The sequence below is a fragment of the Girardinichthys multiradiatus genome, chromosome 14 (genome assembly GCF_021462225.1).
Source record: "Girardinichthys multiradiatus isolate DD_20200921_A chromosome 14, DD_fGirMul_XY1, whole genome shotgun sequence".
Taxonomy (NCBI): Eukaryota; Metazoa; Chordata; class Actinopteri; order Cyprinodontiformes; family Goodeidae; genus Girardinichthys; species Girardinichthys multiradiatus.
Genome location: NC_061807.1, coordinates 43,674,790 through 43,689,449, shown reverse-complemented (window position 1 = coordinate 43,689,449; position 14,660 = coordinate 43,674,790). Strand labels below are relative to the sequence as shown.

General features: G+C 39.5%; 1 protein-coding gene across 1 annotated transcript in view; it reads left to right on the top strand.

The window, feature by feature from the left end:
* adam19a (ADAM metallopeptidase domain 19a) overlaps positions 1 to 14,660 on the top strand; it is a 254,128-nt gene that overhangs the window by 200,189 nt on the left and 39,279 nt on the right. The window contains exons 11-13 of the mRNA XM_047385681.1: positions 6,885 to 7,027; positions 7,384 to 7,561; positions 13,760 to 13,849. Of these exons, the coding sequence (XP_047241637.1) occupies positions 6,885 to 7,027; positions 7,384 to 7,561; positions 13,760 to 13,849 (411 nt within the window). The remainder of the gene's footprint in view (positions 1 to 6,884; positions 7,028 to 7,383; positions 7,562 to 13,759; positions 13,850 to 14,660) is intronic.

Here is a 14,660-nt window from a genome sequence, read left to right as displayed (position 1 = left end):
TGTACTACAGTATTTTTGTTCATGTCGAAACAATTAATTGTCGGAGTTCCGGGAGCTTTTTTCTGTTCACCTGTTTTACCTGCTACTAACCCCTTTCAACCTCTAGATGGCACCAGACGCACAGTAGGAGCTGAGTCCACAGGTGTTCTCCATCTTCCTCATCAGGAGAGGAGCTTAAGTACCCAACGTTGCTAACACTCCGGTGCCTGAGTATTAACCTGCAGTGGTAAACTCTAGCTGGCCAAGATAAGTCTCCTTGTGATTATTTTCTGAGTACTTACCTTCTCATGTCCTCCTTCCCAGGTTGCCTCCAGTACCGAGCTTCTTATCCAGTTTGCGTATGCAGAAAATCCAGATTCTCTCTCCGCAAGAGATCTTCACGGATTATCTTCTTAGTTGGCTTCATTCAGGTTTCAAGTCTCCTCTCACTACCTGTGAACGAACCTGGCTCACCCTCCACTATGCTCCCCTCCAAGATCATCCACCTGGTGCCACCTCCACTCAAGTGCGAGTAAAACAGAATTACCTGGGCCTTTCACTTACCCGACACGCTCCCGGAGTTTTCCATCATCTCACTTCTCCTTCCCCCTGGCGGATCTCCTAATCACCGTCTCTAAGCAAAAATATATCAAGATCAACAACCCAGAATATTGCCTGTCACTTACCATTGATCCCTTCTCCATACAGCGGCGAGTTCCTGTTCCTCCAGCGATCAAAAATATTTCCTAATAAACTTGTTAAAACTTTTCCTGTTTTCCTGAGTGTATTTCTGCATGTGGGTCAAAGCAGCTAGAAAAACGATGACATTAATGGAAACATTGCAAAGTTCTTTTAAATTTAAATCCTCAATCTAAATTGTAAGATTTACATTTATTTTTAAGATTTTAAATAATATAGTCAAAGTTACTTTTTGAGGGAAGGAATGAGCTGAATGTATTGTAAATTCCTCCCTGAAATGAAAGAGCTAAATGTAGCTAACCAATAACAGCGTTCTTTACCCATCTTCCATTTTATGTTGGTATTTCTCAGCCAAGCCTTCTCTTTTGCAGCGATTCAGTGTCCTTTCTGTAGCAGCACTTAGCTTGTTCAGCTGTATATGTCTATAAGTGGTCAGAGATCGATAGCTTCTCCAAGCATGATTAGCTTCTAATAAGCTGTTAGCTGTCCTGTGGGCAGAGGCATGCTGTGGACTCCAAATGTCCTGTGGCTAACACACAGTCTCACACACACCTCACACTCATGCTTTACCTCAGCAGTTTAAGCTTAAGTAGAATATGATGGATTTCAATGTTGAACATCAGCACTTCCATACTGTTAATTTATACCCACTTTAGACTTGATGCGTAGTTTATGCAGAAGCAGAGTTGAGAGTAAATGGCAGCTTTCAGCTTTAAGAGGAGCTGTGAACAATGGCACAGCAGTGTGTGTACACACAGCTTTGTCCTCCTAAATATCTTCTCTTTACAATGTGTAATTCAAGCTCTTTCTTACTCTTTCAGCTTAACCTTCTGTCACTACATAAAATAGTGCTTACACTGATTATGTCTTCAGTAGATAAAATTTTATTTAAAAGAACATTGTTAAGGAAACTATGTTTTAGAACCTGAGGCTTTTAACTCAATTGTTGCTAAGCAATATTTATCTAAGAAAAAGTTACCAGTTGTAACATATAATAAAGTTCAATTTTACTCACTGGCAAATAGTCCATTTGAGATGATCTTGGATCATTAAAAACAGATTTTTTCTGCAAAAGTAAAGTTAACACATTCGTATAGTAGGTATATGACAAGTATAGGACGTATGTGATGCACGTAGAAATATTTCAATTTTATCATTTATCAATCTAAAACAAAAATCCAGACAATCATATTGTGTGAATATTTAGTAATTAATTAGCATTTTATTGCATGACATAAGTATTTGAAACATCAGAAAAATCAAACTAAATATTTGATACAGAAACCTTTGGCTGCAATTCCAGATATCATCCGTTTCCTCTAGTTCTTGACTAAGTTTCCACACACTGCAGCAGGGATTTTGGACCACTCCTCCATACAGATCTTCTCCAGATCCTTCGGGTTTCAGGGCTGTTGCTGGGAAATATTGACTTTTAGCTCCCTTCAAAGATTTTTGATTGGGTTCAGGTCTGGAGACTGGCTAGGCCACTCCTGGACCTTGAGATGCTTCTTACAAAGCCACTCCTTAGTTGACCTGGCTGTCTGCTTTGGGTCGTTGTCATGATGGAAGACCCAGCCACGACCCATCTTCTATGTCCTTACTGAGGGAAGGAGGTTGTTGGCTAAAATCTCTAAGATATGGTGCAGCCGTCCTGTTCCCTTTGCATCTTAAAAGAATGATGCTTCCACCTCCATGCTTCACGGTAGGGATGATGTTTTTGGGGTCGTACCCATCCTTCTTCTTCTAAACACGGTCGGTGGAGTTTAGACCAAGAAGCTCTATTTTTGTCTCATCATTATAATTGCTTCAACAGTTGTTGTCTTCTCACCAAGCTGCTTGGCTATTTTCCTGTAGCCCATCCCAGCCTTGTGCAGATCTACTATTTTATCCCTGATGTTCTTACACAGCTCTCTGGTCTTGGGCATTGTGGAGAGGTTGGAGTTTGTTTGATTGAGTGTGTGGACAGGTGTCTTTTATACAGATAATGAGTTCAAACAGGTGCAGTTAATCCAGGTAATGAGTGGAGAACAGGAGGGCTTCTAAAAGAAGAACTAACAGGCCTGTGAGAGCCGGGATTCTTACTGGTTGTTAGGTGATCAAATACTTATGTTATGCAATAAAATGCTAATTAATCAGTTAAGACAGAAAAGGTCTTAAGTGATTTTTTCTGGATTTTTGTTTTAGATTCCATCACTCACAGTTGAAGAGTAACTATGATAAAAATTAAAGACTTCTACATGATTTGCAAGTGGGAAAACCTTTCAAAATCAGCAGTGCATCAAATTCTTGTTCTCCCCACTGTATCTATGAATGTGTGTGTGTGTGTGCCATATATATATATGTATATACAGGTCCTTCTCAAAATATTAGCATATTGTGATAAAGTTCATTATTTTCCATAATGTAATGATGAAAATTTAACATTCATATATTTTAGATTCATTGCACACTAACTGAAATATTTCAGGTCCTTTATTGTCTTAATACAGATGATTTTGGCATACAGCTCATGAAAACCCAAAATTCCTATCTCACAAAATTAGCATATTTCATCCGACCAATAAAAGAAAAGTGTTTTTAATACAAAAAACGTCAACCTTCAAATAATCATGTACAGTTATGCACTCAATACTTGGTCGGGAATCCTTTTGCAGAAATGACTGCTTCAATGCGGCGTGGCATGGAGGCAATCAGCCTGTGGTACTGATGAGGTCTTATGGAGGCCCAGGATGCTTCGATAGCGGCCTTTAGCTCATCCAGAGTGTTGGGTCTTGAGTCTCTCAACGTTCTCTTCACAATATCCCACAGATTCTCTATGGGGTTCAGGTCAGGAGAGTTGGCAGGCCAATTGAGCACAGTGATACCATGGTCAGTAAACCATTTACCAGTGGTTTTGGCACTGTGAGCAGGTGCCAGGTCGTGCTGAAAAATGAAATCTTCATCTCCATAAAGCTTTTCAGCAGATGGAAGCATGAAGTGCTCCAAAATCTCCTGATAGCTAGCTGCATTGACCCTGCCCTTGATAACACACAGTGGACCAACACCAGCAGCTGACACGGCACCCCAGACCATCACTGACTGTGGGTACTTGACACTGGACTTCTGGCATTTTGGCATTTCCTTCTCCCCAGTCTTCCTCCAGACTCTGGCACCTTGATTTCCGAATGACATGCAGAATTTGCTTTCATTCGAAAAAAGTACTTTGGACCACTGAGCAACAGTCCAGTGCTGCTTCTCTGTAGCCCAGGTCTGGGGAATGCGGCACCTGTAGCCCATTTCCTGCACACGCCTGTGCACGGTGGCTCTGGATGTTTCTACTCCAGACTCAGTCCACTGCTTCCGCAGGTCCCCCAAGGTCTGGAATCGGCCCTTCTCCACAATCTTCCTCAGTGTCCGGTCACCTCTTATCGTTGTGCAGCGTTTTCTGCCACACTTTTTCCTTCCCACAGACTTCCCACTGAGGTGCCTTGATACAGCACTCTGGGAACAGCCTATTCGTTCAGAAATTTCTTTCTGTGTCTTACCCTCTTGCTTGAGGGTGTCAATAGTGGCCTTCTGGACAGCAGTCAGGTCGGCAGTCTTACCCATGATTGGGGTTTTGAGTGATGAACCAGGCTGGGAGTTTTAAAGGCCTCAGGAATCTTTTGCAGGTGTTTAGAGTTAACTCGTTGATTCAGATGATTAGGTTCATAGCTCATTTAGAGACCCTTTTAAGGATATGCTAATTTTGTAAGATAGGAATTTTGGGTTTTCATGAGCTGTATGCCAAAATCATCCATATTAAGACAATAAAAGACCTGAAATATTTCAGTTAGTGTGCAATGAATCTAAAATATATGAATGTTAAATTTTCATCATGACATTATGGAAAATAATGAACCTTATCACAATATGCTAATATTTTGAGAAGGACCTGTATATATATATATATACATATTCACGAAGCCCAGAGTGAGTCTGTTTCAGCAAAAGAAAACCCCAAATTCATTTTGTTTTTTTTAAAACAAATATATATAAAATTTAGGCTATATGAGTAAAGTATTTAAGTACAATGCTGTTGCTGAAGAGTTGCAATGATATCAATTATGATTAAGCAATATTCTCCTGGCACTTCCTTTTCTTCACCATTAGACAATGACACCACCACTTTATGTGAGCTTTAGAATCTGAGCCTTTAAAGATACAGGTGTGGAGAATAAGAGCAGATAGAGTCCAGAAATATTATTTGTTTGCAGAATCTGAATGTATCATACCTGACACATAATATCCTACCAAATATTGCATCCAAGCAGTCGTTTTGCAATTTCAATAACGTTATGATGATTCTAATTTTATTGTGCAGCTCTATGTAAGGCTAATATAAAAAAAAATGATTCATGCAGAAATGCCGATCTACTGTAGATATGCCCATTTATGCATTCAGTTATAGCGGCCTTCTTGACAACAGCCCATAGAGCGTATGCTTTACAATCCTCTCAAGGTTGCGATTAAGTCTGTTGCTTTTGCACCTTTTTCTCCCACACTTTTTTCTTTACGTAAACTTTCCATTTACATGGTTAGATACCCTGGCAACCTGTCCAGGGTGTACTCTGCCTCTCGCCCGTTGACTACTGGAGATAGGAACCAACTCCCCCATGACCCTGTACTTAAGGAAAGGATATAGAAAATGGATGGATGGATGGATGGATGGATGGATGGTTAGATACAGCACTCTGTGAACAGCCAGCTGGTTTAGTAATAATCTCGTCGCTTAACCTTCTTGTTGACATTGTTGGAAACTTAGTGAATTTGTCGCTATATTTAGCAAATTTTAAGACCCCTCTAGCAGCTTTTTATTCTGTGGGCAAACCCAGGATTTGGAAGCACGTATCATTCTTGCTCTTGTCATGCGAGCAGCTGTTGCCTCCGTGGGCCTCTCCCCTGTCCCAAAGCACTTACATGTGGAAGAAGGAAAACGTTCCTCTCACAGCAGGCCCTGCTTGCTCCACTTTACACTGCTAATGAATCACGCATACACAAAGCCACTGCTGAAAAATCCCCATACAGTCATGGCAAGATGTAATTATAAATATCTCTTGACAAAAATAACCCACTTACATTATATTGTTCATGTAAATTGAGAACAAAAATAAAAAAATGATTGTCTTTCTGTGACCTGTTGGGGTTCCAACATGAAACATACATTTAAAACCAAATTATACAATAATAAATAAATAAATAGATAAACTAAAGAAAACATCGCAACTAACTGAAACCTGACCATCCCTCTGCATAAATGGGTAGAGTTGGAAGTGTGACAAAAAACAAGAATTGAGAAAATAAATTTAATTTGTAGTTCTAAACATGTTCAGTTTTTTTTTTTTTTTTGGTCACTATGTAACTCCCGGGATGTTAATCATCTTTGCCACATATTGCATCACAATTGCATTCTGATGACCAACTGGCTGATGACGTAATTTCCTGACTGTTAGGGACTGTAGAGACAGGCAGCCTTGTTGAGGAGTTGGGAACAGTGTTTGTAGGTGGGTGTCTGTCTGCTGGTCAGTCTGCCGTGGCCCCCGTGATTGTGTAGGCCACAGCATAATGTTTCTCCATTAAAAGTCCTTTTTTATTGGTCTGATATAATGTCCTAATTTAGTGAGTAAATTTGGGGTTTTCATTAGCTGTAAGCCATACAGCCAGTTTTTAAAAATTTCACCTGCTTATCGCTGGTCACTGGCTGATTGATTGGTGCATCAGTACTTTTTGCAGTTCATATAACAATCATAGAATAAAAAAAACTGTGAATATGATTAGCTCTGTATGGTGTATTAATTTTATTTCAGTCAGACAGCTCATGTGTAAATGTTTCAATGCATCTATGTTAGCCAATATAGTATACGTTTGAGTTTGGCGTATTGGCTGCTGTCTCATCATCGCATGCTTAACATGTCATGGATCAATGAGTTAATACCCCATCACCACCACGAGGCTGGCGTCGCCTCGTGTAGCTAACTGTTTTCAGAATGCCTCTCCTTGGTGAAGATGGCAATTCCATCAGACAGTTTTCATGAAATTACAGTCTCTACAACTTTTAAAATCACAAGGAGATAATCAATTTTTTTTCAATAAATTGTTGGACTTTTATTTAGAATGTTTTGTCTTTGTGCAGTTGCATTTGTGCTAAAACAAAGGTTTAGATACTTACCTTTGACTGGCCTCTGCAGGACCATTCAGAGGTTCCGATTGGCGCTGCTGCCACCATGGCCCATGAGATCGGCCACAATGTGGGCATGAGCCACGACCATGACGGCTGCTGTGTGGAGGCCAGTGCAGAGCAGGGAGGCTGCGTCATGGCTGCTGCCACTGGGTGAGTGCTGGGGAGTGCAACATGAACTTGGTCATAACATCTGATAAAATAAATTGTTTTTAAAAAGCCAGAACAGTTTCATTTTTAAAAAAGAACAATTTTATTAGAACACAGACACAGTAAACCACTTTGTGTAATGATCATCTTATAAAGCATCACATTGACCCTCGGACAATTGTTGTAAAGCCAGACAAACAAGAAACATCTGTTTAATATGATTTAAAGTAATAACTATTATCCATCTATTATTTCCTTGTTTTATCAGTTTTACAACGTATTGCTTTTATTCAAACATGACACACAAAAATAGCATTGCTTCATTACCAATAATTTAATTTTATAATCCCAAATACCAGGCACCCATTCCCACGAGTCTTCAGTCGCTGCAGCAAACGGGACCTTGACAGCTACTTCCAGAAGGGTGGGGGGATGTGCCTCTACAACATGCCCAACATGAAGGACCTGGTGGGAGGCAAGAAGTGCGGCAATGGCTTTGTGGAGGATGGAGAAGAGTGTGATTGTGGGGAACCTGATGTGAGTACATTGTTTGTGTTAGCTAGGATTATTTTAGGTACAGAAATCTCATAAATTGTTTAACTTCCATGTGTGATTCATGCAGTGACTTCTGATTTGATATTATTCTACAGTGAATAGAAAGCAGCATAAAGCCACTGATTAAATAGTCTCATCTAAAGGTTTCACCTAGCAGCTGTTCTGAAGCAGACCGAGCTGCCACGTTGACATCATATTCTGCTTCCTCTCTACAGACTTCTCCTGTGTTGGTTTTGAATGTGAAATATTACAAACGAGAAAGTGATCTTATTGTTCACTTTTTTATGTACTATCAGTTGATGATTACATTTGCAAAATTAGCAGTATATTATTTAAAAATAAAAATGGAAACAGTCAGTACATTTTATGGCAGTGTTTAAAAAAACAGATGGATTGTAAAACATTTGTCACTCAGAAAGAATTACATCAATGAAACTGCTGCATGCTTTTTACACATCGGCAACTCTTTCCAAACTAACACTGATATTTTGCAAATTAACATTTCCTGCTAATTTTGCATATCTTAACTGTTTTGTTTTGTTTTTTTTGCATAAAACTGAGAGTTTACAAAACTTTACTTTTGGGGTACCATGTAGACTTGACAAACAGATCTAATGGTACCAGAGGTCCACAAAGGTCTGATGTCAGCATCTTTTTGCTGTTAAATGTAAATTTGCATGAAGGCTGGGATGGATTAGTAGAGTTTTACCCTACCCATATCAGGATTATATACACACAGCCTCTACAATATCAGAAGAAGAAGCATTAGATTATTGTTTGAACAAATTTAAGACAGGGCATCAGAAAAATGTTTATTAAACTTTCCACGTGGATTTCCATGTTTTTACATGGAACAGATTCTGTTCCATGTTTTTACATGGAAATCTATCGTGCTTATTCGTGTTTATCAGAAATATCTCTTGTCTGGGTGAAACCCAGGAAGTAAAATCTTGCTTCGGATGAAGTAGATCAAACAGCACAGGGTGGAGCAGCGTCTGTCACATCTGTTTGACACCAAAGAAGAAGAAAAGTTGAAGAAATGAACAACTTGGTCAACAATAACTGTTTGTCCACCCGTTTCTAGTTAATCTCCATGGTAACCAGTTGCTCTATTGGGCGGTGGGTGGTGGTAGTCTCACCACAGCATCAGGATGTCTCACAGCAGAGCAGGGCAGCACTTTGTAAAGGGTGAAATAAAAATAGGAAATATTTAGATCTATACAGTGAGCACATTTCAAGAATAGAGTGAATACAAAATATGTGGCACCATTTGTTTGCCTTGATTCAGTTTTTTTAACATTTTCTTTGAGCCCTCGCAACATATTTTATCACCATACCTTAAAAACACTTTTACTGATGATTTCTGCCCTGTCAGGCCAACTTCTGCTGTTTGTTCACATTTGCACATTGTATAGTTCAAACTACAGAAACGTAAAGGTGGTCTTGACTTGACTCTTTGGCTTTGGCTGATTTTCCTCCAGAACCTGACCAATTCATAAAGGAACATTATTTATGTTTGTGTAACCACTTAACTCTGATCTATAAATAATTTAGGGTTATTTCCATTTTTTTGTTGGTTTGACAGATTGTTCCAACAAGGTGATTCACAAGGAAACAGCTCAACTGAAGCTTCCCCATTGTTAAATTAGTGGTGACATCAATGAACTGTTCCTCCTCTGATGTGCAGGTGGTGTTGCACTAAAGGGATCACAGATCCAGTCAGATTCTGTGTAATCCTGCACCAAAAACTATCTCAGGAAATTCGTCTGAAGGGCAGAGGTGTGTGCCTTCATGCATGAGATCACTGTTCTGCAGCTTGTTGTTTTCAATCAATGATTTCAAGTTCTCTGAGTCCACATTCACTTGCTGCTACCACATCTCAAGTTTTCTGATAAATGATGTGACATTATCTGCCAGATGTGGGAGGTGTGTGCTTCTGCCCTGCATCTGCAAAGTTAGTTTACTAAGATCCAGAAACATATCACTAAAGTCTGCAAGTTTCATGAGGAACTTTTTACAGTAAAACTTGTGGGTAACATCACTGCCTTCTTCCTTAAAAAAGATGCGGATCTTGTCTCACAGTTTAAAAACCCTGGAAAGCACCTGTCCACATGACACCGCAGGACTCGCTGTGAAACAGAACAGCTGTGTGGTCAGATACCATTTCCTCAGTGCTGAAGAAATCCGGGCTTTGACATGTCGTGTTTTGATGTAGCCGACTATGGCGACAACATCGCTTCTTACATTATTTAGCCTAGGGCTCAGCTGTTTGGACGCTACTGATTGGTGTCTATCATGGAGTGTGTCCACTGAACACGCACTTGATGAGCTCTTGTAGTCCTCCTTGTTTCCCAATCCATGGCCTCTTTCAAGTAACAGTTAATTATCTTAAACAGTTCCTCTGCAGTGACTCTGCCAGGAACTTATTTGCAGAAAAGCAATTCCTCCCTCATCTCTCCTCTATCTATGAGTCTGACATAAGTTATTAGTAAGTAGTCTTTGTTATTGTCAGTGGCTTCATCCATCTGCAGAGAAAAGTGGCTGTCATGCACCTTGTCATTAAGTTGCTCCTCTATGTCCTTTGACGTCATAAATTATTGTCGATGGTATTATTGGACAGAGGAATAGCCCGTAGTTTGCTGGCGGCTGTATCATTAATCATAGTTGAAACCATGTCCATGGCACAGGGAAGTATTAATTCTTACACTTGTTAAACTGTATCACTCAGTAGGCAACTTTATAGGAGCTGAGTGGAACATTTGCCAGCATGAATGCAGTTTTAGTAAAGAGACACTGTTGTGTACAGCAGTTTCCAAGTTTTTGTCTAAAAAAGTCAACTGGCTTTGTGCTCTGGATGTTTTGTCTTGTGCTGTCGTAGCCTGTTAGGCTTCAAAATGTCACAAACTAGCACTTTAAGACAGACAGCACACTGGGGTCTCTCCTCATTACCCACCGTTGTGCAGGTGAAATCCAAGGCAAGATATTCTTCCTCATATTTTCTACTCTTTGGCTTGGGAAGAAATTCTTTGGAAGCATATTTGGCGATGCTTCATCATCTGCTTTATGTTTATGTGAGAGCACCATCAAAAACCTGTCCATGCGTGCAGTGTCCAGGCATTCATTGTTTCCTTCATTTATACACCCCCCACCCCACTCCCACCCTAAGGGAGCAAATTGGTAGCTGACAGCAGCAGCAGCACTGATGAGTGTTTGTTATGGCTCCCACTCACAGCAGAGCTGACTGTCAGGATTGGGATGCTGACAAGCCACCTGTTCTTAGCATTGCAAATAAGATGAGCTGCAGAGCATGGTTCAATGGAATAACCTCGAAATGCACTGAAGTGGAGTTTCAGACTTAAAACAAGAGGATTTTTTTCCGAGAAAACTAGTTAGAATCCTGTTTCTAAATCAAATTTCTTGTAACCATAAATATTTTTTCATAAAGCTAGAAGTTTTATTTTGTCATTATCTACCAAATGTTAGGCAAGTCAAACTATGCTGGTTTCGTCTTTTTCAAATGAATTATAGTAAATAAAGAAGTGATTTTAGTTGGTTGCATTGGGCCATAATCCTTCCTCATTCTTTCTTGCTGGTATAATTGGCTTTCCTTCTTTTTGCTTGAGTCAACTCCAAACTTTCTTTTGAGCATAATCGTGTGTCTCCTTAGGGCGCCATGGCAACTGGAGATGGTGTCTTTTGTGTATGCTGTATGACACGAGCAACTACAAAGGCAGCTCTCTGGATGTTTTGTTTTTGTGCTTTTCCCCTCCAACATTTGTTGAAATGGGGACTTGTCAGTCACAGCTGTCAAGCCTGTGTTGCTTTGGAACTGGCTCTCTCATCTGTAGATGTTTCTATTTAAATATCTGTACTTGATAGGTGTTGAATATGCCCAGCCCCCACCTCCAGCACCTCTCCCACCAAATGTTTCATGCTGCCGCATCTGAATCCAAGTCTTTTAGGTAAACAAAAGCAATGGACTTTGTACGCATTTAAGCAGTAGATAGACTTTATACTTGTATTTTACTGGCTGGACCATACAGCCACTATGATACATAATAATAACCTAATAACCTTAATTAATAACCTCTCTCTACTGTCTCTACAAGTCCCACAGAAAGAGAACTAAAATCCGAAAAATTGTGCCTTACAGTTTGGAAGAGACAGAAATGTTGTTTGGACAGATTTTGTGGCGACAGCTCATACTACTGTTCAGAGGGATCAGACCAATAAATCAGCTCATTGCAAAGAATTTCATTACTTAAAAGGTATTTTTTATAGCAAAAGCCTGTTTTGATTGTATTTTTGTCCTAGCATGTATGATCGGCAAACATTTCATTGCAACTATAACGTCATTGCAGGTGAAGTTCTGAAAGATCAATCTAACTAGCAGATGGACTGCTTTAGAAGAGGGACACATGTGCATTAAATCATTGTCTTGTGTTAGCAATGGTTACCTCCAAGGTACATTTTACCATTATTATCACTTTGCATTAAAATGGCCTCAGATGAAAAGAATTGAGTGCTCAGAATGTTGCAGCAGAAAGAACAATTTTTTGGATTCAAAAACTTCAAATTAGGTTCGGTTGCAGAAGACACGGTTTCATCAAAGAGTGCCCAGTGAGCTCCAGAAACATCTCCCAGTGCAGGGCTTGTTTAATCTTGTCCGCAGGCGGGTGTGACTACACATGCACCCACAGTGAGGCAACCCTACTACTAGTTGTTTGGGAAACTAGAAAAGATAAGCAGGGTCCTTTCCTGTTGCCACCTTTGTAGACCTTAGTAAATACTGGCAGCAAGTGGATGTCCATAAAGGACATCTACCTGCAAGTAGTACTGCTATAAAGTTTTTCTCTGGTAAATCTTCTGTCAGATTGTCAATCCAGGAATGTCCCCAGATCTAACCTCACTGGGATTTCGTGGTAAATTCTCAAAAAGCAGCAGGAGAAACATAAGCCAAGTGTTCAGTTCCAATCATTTAAAAGAGAAGAATGGGTCAGGATCAGTCAGGATTTGATTCAGATGTTAATAACCAGAGTTAATTACAAAGGTTATGAAGAAAATTGTCAACAATGTAAATATTTACTGTAAAGATGTTTTTAATTTTTCTTCAGTATACCATTGAAACATCTGAAACATTGTTGCTGCCAGTCTCATAAATTAACGATCGGGGAATTTGAGTAAGAGTTGTGGAATGAGATGGAAATATTATTACTATTTAAAAATTTGGACTAAAGCTGTTTTCACACCAATGACCATAGATTTTTAGATTTTATAGAAGGATTGTAGTAAAACTATTTCATACTAGTGAAAGCCAAACATTATTAGTATTTGAAAGTTTGGACCTTTCTTCTAGCACAGGATGAATTTCTTACCACAAAGGACTTAATGAGCTAATTACCTCTATTATAAAGATTGGATTAGAACCAACTCTTACCAGTAAACTCCCAATGATTATTAATGTCATTTGATTTGTTTTTCTGTGTTTGATTTTCTGTGTCATTGTAATGTTTTTCCTCATGTACAGCACTTTGAGTGCCTTGTTGCTGAAAAGCACTATATAAATAAACTTGACTTGACTTGACTTGGAGGAGTCACGATGAGGACCTGTGTTCCAGGAATGAAGATGGTGAGGGTTTGAGATCCACAGAGACCTGTCATGGAGAGGGTGTCATGTGGAAGATGATAGCAACCTCGACCTAGGAGGCACAAAGAGTACTGAGGCTGAACAGAGCAGTAATATGCTGGTTACAAAACTAACTTCTCTCAGAGGAAAACCAATGCTCAAAGAATTATTTCAAAGGATAACACATGGGGGTGGTCATCAGACGTAGGTTGGTCTGCCTGCAGCACCTAATATCCCCAGCCCTAATGTGGAGATTCCTGACGGGTGTGTAGTATGCAGCAGGACAGCCACGCTCTCCAGCAAAGGTCGTCTGTTCTGAGAGAGTTCTCACACACACACACACCGCACCAGGATTATAACAAAGATGTTATATTCAAAAGTCATAACAGATCAATTAAAAAGTTTTTGCCACGCTAAAAATTAGTTCTAGAAAGGGATTTTATAGTTACAAAAATAGAAGTGATAAATACTGCTGCTTAGTATTACTTGCATATGAAGTGTATATAAGTATTGGGGGTTTTTAACATTAACCATGTGTTTGTGATTATTTACAGGAATGCACCAATGACTGCTGCAATGCCAATAATTGTACCCTAAAGGAGGGGGCTCAGTGTGCCCACGGAGTGTGCTGTGATGGATGTAAGGTAAGAAACGTACAAATACTTGTGCAGGTAGAGTGTGGAGAAAAATACACCTACAGCAGTACCTCAGTATCATTAGTTTCCTGTCAGTCTTCATGTCAGCGGATTGACAGACTGTACCCATTACACATCTCATCTTCCATCACAGCATGGCTCATCACCTTCACATCACACCAGCACTTTTCATCTTAGCTCAAAATGGAAGTCCCTGCATTTCACTGTAATACATACAGTAGATCATTGAAGCCAAATTCTACTGAGCTTCAACCTGACAGAAGATGCAAAGTACTTAAGATAGCAGTAACAGAATGCAGTTTGCAGAAGAAAAGATGTGTCTCCTCTCATTTTTTCTGTGGGAGTACTGTGTCTTTTAATAATACTGTCTTCGTAACTCTGCAGGCTAAATGCTGGATGACAGGCATTTTATCGTTGTACAAACAGGTTATATATGAGATTCTTTTTTTACTAAATAATGGTAAACCTGGCAAAGATCAGATCATATGCAACAAAACCCAAGAATGGATTTTTACCAAGACTGGTAAAAGTACTTCTACTCTAGCCTCAGTTTTCTAAACCAGGGGTTCCCAAAGTGGGGGTCGGGATCCCCCGTAGGGTCGTGGGACACCAGGTGGAGGGTCGGGAGATGATTTTCAGAATTATTATGATGTGACCCCTGAGGTTTGTGGAGGGCCAAAAGGGATAAAATTAAATAAATACATATATTATGAAATAAACAAATGTAATATTAAATGTCCTATTAAATTATCAAATGTACAGATTCTATTTTTGATACTGAATTTTTTTTAATATATTA